Source organism: Fukomys damarensis, unplaced genomic scaffold (genome assembly GCF_012274545.1).
Source record: "Fukomys damarensis isolate Sample0158 unplaced genomic scaffold, DMR_v1.0_HiC HiC_scaffold_6398, whole genome shotgun sequence".
Taxonomy (NCBI): Eukaryota; Metazoa; Chordata; class Mammalia; order Rodentia; family Bathyergidae; genus Fukomys; species Fukomys damarensis.
The window spans coordinates 1-6,253 of NW_022907310.1; the positions used below are offsets into that span (position 1 = coordinate 1).

The 6,253-nt window shown below is 38.2% G+C and overlaps 1 protein-coding gene across 1 annotated transcript; it reads left to right on the forward strand.

Moving 5' to 3' along the window:
• The first annotated feature begins 3,311 nt into the window (after positions 1–3,311).
• LOC104868593 (F-box only protein 34-like) lies at positions 3,312–5,806 on the forward strand. The gene is given in 3 exon segments (XM_010633469.1): positions 3,312–3,346; positions 4,221–5,076; positions 5,078–5,806. Coding segments are annotated over 3 exon segments (1,620 nt in total).
• Positions 5,807–6,253: the final 447 nt, after the last annotated feature.

The following is a 6,253-nucleotide window of genomic DNA, read 5'->3' on the forward strand; positions in this document are numbered from 1 at the left end:
TCTCTCTCTCTCTCTCTCTCTCTCTCCTCTTTCCTTTTTTCTTTTTTTCCACTAGTTTATCCTACATTCTTACAATTCCTTTATTTTCATAGGTTTAGCAAAATAAAAGATAACATTTTAAATGAGTTTTAAATTATATGCTGATCTGTTTCATTCTGTGAATATTGATATACTTGTCTCTTTCACAGTGCAGTGCTAGGGATTGAACCTATGACTCTGAGTGAGTGCTTTCGCACTAAGTCACAACCATACTCAAGGCACATCACAGGGAGAATGCCACTTACTAAAGAGATTGCCACAGAACAGTGGTGAAGATTTTCATTCCAACTGAGCTATATACTTCAATGCAAGCCCAAGAATCACAAGGATACAAGGCAACAAGATGACTCCCAAATTAATAACTCCCCAGCAGCTGATCCCATAAATAGTGAAGTGAATGAAATTCAAGGCAAAGAATTTTAAAAACTGTTAAAATAATCCATAATAATCCAGGTGTGGTGGTGCACACCTGTAATTCCAGCATTTAAGAGGCTGAGGTGGGTGGATCACCATGATTTCAAAACCATCTTGGGCCGCACTAGTTCAAAGCCATCCTAAACTATATAGCAATATCCTATCTCAAAAAAGTGTGGGGAGAGGAAGAGAAAGAGGAAAAGGAAGAGGTAAAGGAGGAAGGGGAAGAATGAAAGAAAAAAACAAAAAAAGATTTTAAAAAGGAGACAAGCTACTTACTGAATCAATTTAAAGATTATTAGTGAGCTCAGTGAAGACAAAAATAATCAGCAGAATGAGTTAAAGATATTTAATCTTTTAATTAAAGATATTTAAGGATATTAAAGCCCACTTCAGCAAAGGCAAAAACAATCGAGCAGAAATCCTGAATGTGAAAATTTAAATGTCAATTTTTTTGGGGGGGTACCAGGGATTGAACTCGGGTCCTTGCGCTTACAAGGCAGGCCACAAACTGCTGAGCTAAATCCCCGGCCCCTAAATAAGTCACTTTTTTAAAAATCAGGTGAAAGTCTTGGTGTTGTAAAGGAGATGAGGAGCTATCAGGAGTTGAAGGTAAGATATACAATATTACACCACTAATGGGAAAAATAAAAAAGAAACAGTGACATGATTCTCCAAGTGCTCTTAGACAACTCTAAAAGAACAAATATAAAAATCATTGGCCATGAAGAGGGTACTGAAGTACAGGCTATTACGTACATGCACCAACTCCCCACAAGAAATGTAATCACCATAAACATATACTAAAAAAAATTAAAATGGTAGTATAGGCTATAGGAATATAGGGTATAGGCTAATGGCATAAAAAAACTATTCCCTGAAATTATAGCAGAAAATTTCCGAAATCTGCTGAATGAGACAGATACCCAGGTAAAGGAGGCATTTAGAACCTCAAATGGACGTGTCCAGAAAAGAACCTCCCCACCACACATTAGAGTAAAAAAATGCAAGATTCAGAAAAAAAGAAAGAATATTGAAAGCTGTACAGGTGCCAAATCATCTGTAATGACAAATTCCTTAGAATAATAATAGTTTCTCAATAGAAACCTTAAAGGCCAGTAGGGTTTAGAATGAAGGTTTTCAAACCCTGAAAGAAAATAATTGCCAATCTATATTTCTATACCCTTTCAAAATCAAGGAGAAATAAAGACTTTCTAGGATAAAGGTAAACTAAAGCAATTCATGACCAGCAAGCCAGCATTGCAGGAAATACTTAAGGGAATCTTAAACAGAGAAAATGAGAACACTCAGTAACCCAAGGCCAAAGGTAAAAATAAATCTCACTAGAACAGTAGTCAAATGAAAAACAGAAATGAATCAAACATTTGAAAAACAATGAAATGACAGGAATTAGTATGCACCTTTCAATAATAGCACAAAATATAAATGGTCTTAATCCTCCAACTAAAAGACACAGACTAGTAGATTGGATCAAAAAATAAGACCTATCTATATGTTGTCTGCAGGAGATTCACCTCACATGCAAAGATATACACAGACTGAAGGTAAAATAATGAAAATGATACTTCAAGAAACTGGAATCGCAAAGCAAGATATGAACCCCAAAGCAAATATGAGTATCTATATTTATATCATACAAAATTTACTTCAAACCAAAATTGGTCACAAGAGGCAAAGAAGGTCACTACATATTGGTAAAAGGAACAATTCGCCAAAATGAGGTAACACTTCTAAACATACGTGTGCTAAATTTCAGTGTACCCAATTTCATTAAAAAAAAAAACTACTTGACATACAAGAACAAATAAACACCAATACAATTATAGTTGGAGAACTTCAATACTCTACACTCACAAGTAAGTTAACCAGATTCCACCCCAAAAAATCAACAAAAAAATACTAGAGTTAAACTACATTACAGATCAAATGGATTTAACAGTTATCTAGAAAATATTTCATCCAACAGCAGAACACATCTTCTTTTAGCATGCCACTGAAGTTCCTCCAAAACAAAATGTATTTTGTCACTAAGTAGTCTTAATAAATATGAGAAATTGAAATAATTTCATGTAAGATCATGATGGAATAAAAAGAAATCAGCAGCAAAAGAAAGCACAGAAACTACATAAAGACATGGATATTGAATAATACATTCTCAAAAAAGAAGTCAGGAGAAATTTTAAAATCTCTAAGATCAAATGATAATTGATTTTGTGGTTGTTGTTTTTTGTTTTGTTTTGTTTTGTTTTTTGTGGTGGTGGTGGCAGTGGTGATTGTGCTAAGGATTGAACCCAGGATGCTACAGATACTAGGCAAGTGCTCTACTACTAAGCTATAACCCCAGACTTCAAATGATAATTAAAACACAACATATCAGAATCTTTTGGACATGATGAAAGGACTTTTAAATTCATAATTATGGTTACCTACATTAGAAAAACAGAGCAATCCCAAATAAGTAACCTAATGCTGTACCTCCAAGTCCTACAAAAACAAACATAAACCAAAACTCATACCAACAGAAGGAAAAAATAATAATAAAGATCAAAGGATAAATTAATGAAATTGAGACTTTAAAAACAATACAAAGTAGCCAGGTGTGATGGCCCATTCCCGTAATGCCAGAACTCAGGCTGCTGATTGTTATAAATTCAAGGCCAGCCTGAACTACATAGTGAAACCTTGTCTCAAAAACAACAACAAAAAATATTACAAAGGATAAGTGACTCAAAAGGTTGGTTCTTTGAAAAGATAAACAGAATGAGTAAACTCTTAGCCAAATTTACAAAAGAGAGAAAGAGAGAGAGGGATAAAAAAGTCAACACAAGAAATTAGAGATGAAAAAGGCAAAATTACAATGGACACCACTGAACTCCAGAAGATTATTAGGAATTAATTTGAAAATTTATATTCCAATAAATCAGAGAATCTTCTATGGACAAATCCCTAGACACATATAACTTGCCAAAATTGAACCAAGAGAGTACTAAAAAACCTAAAGAGACTAATAACAAACAATGAGATTGATGTAGTAATATAAACACTATCAAGAAAAGCCCAGAATGCAGTGGATTTGCTGCTGAATTTTACCAAACCTTTAGAGAAGGACATCAGTGCATCTCAAACTTTTCCATGTAATAGAAAGGGAAGGAATATTTCCAAATTCATTCTGAGTAAGGTGTTATTACCCTGACACCAAAACCAGGTAACAACAGCAACCACAAAAAGAAGAAAAGAAAGACCTACAGACAAAATTCCTTGATGAACATACATGTAAAAAATCCTCAATAAGATCCTTGCAAAAAGAATTCAACAACACATTAAAGGATAATTTGCAGTGATCAAGTTGATTTTATACCGAGAATGCAAGGATTATTCCACATATACAAATAATTAAATGTAATACACCGCAAAATAGAATTCAGGATAAGAAGCACATGATCCTCTTACTAAATGCAAAAAAAGACTTCAACAAATCCAATAACCCTTCATTATAAAATGTGATGAAACCACCACTTGAGAGGCTGAGGCAGGACGATCACTGCAAGTTTGAGGCCAGCCTGGACTACACAGTGAGTTCAATTCCAGCTTAAACTACACAGCAAGACCATCTCAAAAAACAAAAACAGGATCAGGGATTTAGTTCAGTGGCATCATGCCCGTTTCACAAGCACAGGGTCCTGAGTTCAATCCCTGGTTTAAAAAAATATACTGGCCATACTGTGAGAAATGGGCTTTATCCATAGGGAAGTCAACAGCAGGTGCGACCAGTCTGAGCCATTTGCCTGTGGCATTGAGCACTGTTCTGTGCATTACATGAATGACAATGGTGATGGCGTCTATGCCAGGAGGCCTCTATCAGTTATACAGATGGTTGCCTCTCTCAAGCAAAGAGCCAGTGCTCTGCCAGCTAGCTGTGCAAAAAACTGCACAAACTCACCTGCCATTGGGAGGTTTTCTGGTCAAGCCAGAGGCATACCCTCAACCCCTGAGCCCTTCTCTGACCCAGGAGCTTGTGAAGAACCCCTAGAGAGGGGAAATCCTGAGGTTGGAGAACCACAAAGTGAATCAGTCCATGTGCTTGACATGGTAGCCAGGCTGAAGTCTGAGTGCCTGAAGAGGCAGAGCCAGCCTGAGCCTGGGAGCCTGTCACAAAACAGCAGCTTCCGTCAAAATGTGGGCAGAATGTTGCTTGCAAATGGCAGTGAGGCTGATGAAGGCAGAACAAAAAAAGGTGCATTGGAGGTACCTGACACTCAGGTGAATCCTGTGCAATCTGTGTATGTGCACTGTGGGCCTGAAAGAGTTGACCATTGTTCTCCTACAGGGGACTGGGCCTGGTACGGTGTCCCTCAGGATTGTCCCTGTGTAGCAATGGAGCTAGGTCAGCAAACTACCACAAAAATGAGAAACAGGTATGATGTGGAAATGACAGATGAGCTTGATGGATCACCTTTTTCTTCTCACACTTGTCCTCGAGCCACTAAATTGCCCTCAGATGCTATTGTTTGTGTAAGTAGAGAGCTTGTACCACTCACTAATAAAAAGCCCAATCAGAGAACAATCAAATCTTTGTGCATTATTGTCACTGTGTCCAAGGCAGAAAAAATACTGGTCTTCTGGTTTAAGCTCTCATGAAGAACCACTCCCAGGGATGTTCTTTTTGCCACCTGGTCAGCATCAGTTGGACTGTTCCCAGTTGAATGAGTACAGCCCCAGGATATTAGAGAGTAGCCAGCTTGAAAGCACTGCTGAGAACTATGCTGAGAAGAGAAGTCTTTCAACCAAGCCTCGTACACTACCAGCCTCTGCAATGGAAAGCACATTGCCAGTGAATGAAGCATCTACTTGAAAGAAGCAAGTGTATCATGATTTTGTGGAGACCAGGTTTAAAATCCAACAGCTTCTACAGCCTCAGCACTACATGGCATGTCTCCCCCACCACATTTTGGTGAAAATTTTCAGGTTACTTCCCACCAGGAGTTTGTCTCTTAAATGTACCTGCTGCTATTTTAAGTTTGTCACTGAATATTACAACATCAAGCCAGCAGATTCACCCTGGGTTTGAGACTCATGCTATAGAAAAGATCCCTGCAAGCAATGCAAGAAAAAATATATGAAAGGGGATGTGTCCCTGTGTCAGTGGCACCCAAGCCCTATCACCAAGCACTGCCCTCTGGGCTTGGATACTGGATTGCTGCACTGGTCTCAGAAGGGTTTTCCTGGCTGTAAACTGGGGCTTCAAGACAATCACTGGATCCCAATCTGTCACAGTTTTAACCAGGCAGTATGTAAAAAAGCAAGAGGGAGTGGGACTGAAGAGGAAGACTAAAGGCCAAGTGATAGGCAACAAGAGAGCTGAGTTTGAAAACCACAGAATACCTACATAAACAGTGAGTGTTGTCTCTCAGACATGGTAGGAGCACCTGCACCTGTTTCATCCTGACTGCCATCCATCGGGTTTTTTTGTTTTTTGTTTTTGGGGGTTTGTTTGTTTGTTTGTTTGTTTTTGCTACCAGGGATCAAACTCAGGCCCTTGTGCTTGTGAGGCAGGTGCTGGAACTGCTGAGCTAAATCCCTGGCCTGATCAGGTATTTTTTAAATTCTTAATTTACCAGCTGCACAAGACTGGCATTGTGATTTTAAAGGGACCCCTCACATTTGATTCAAGCGGTCACTATGCCTGTTTTTCTCCATCTATCCTCAAAGGATGAGGACTTACTGCCACCAAAACAAAAAAGCACTGTATCATAAACATGTAGAAGAATGGAACTGTATA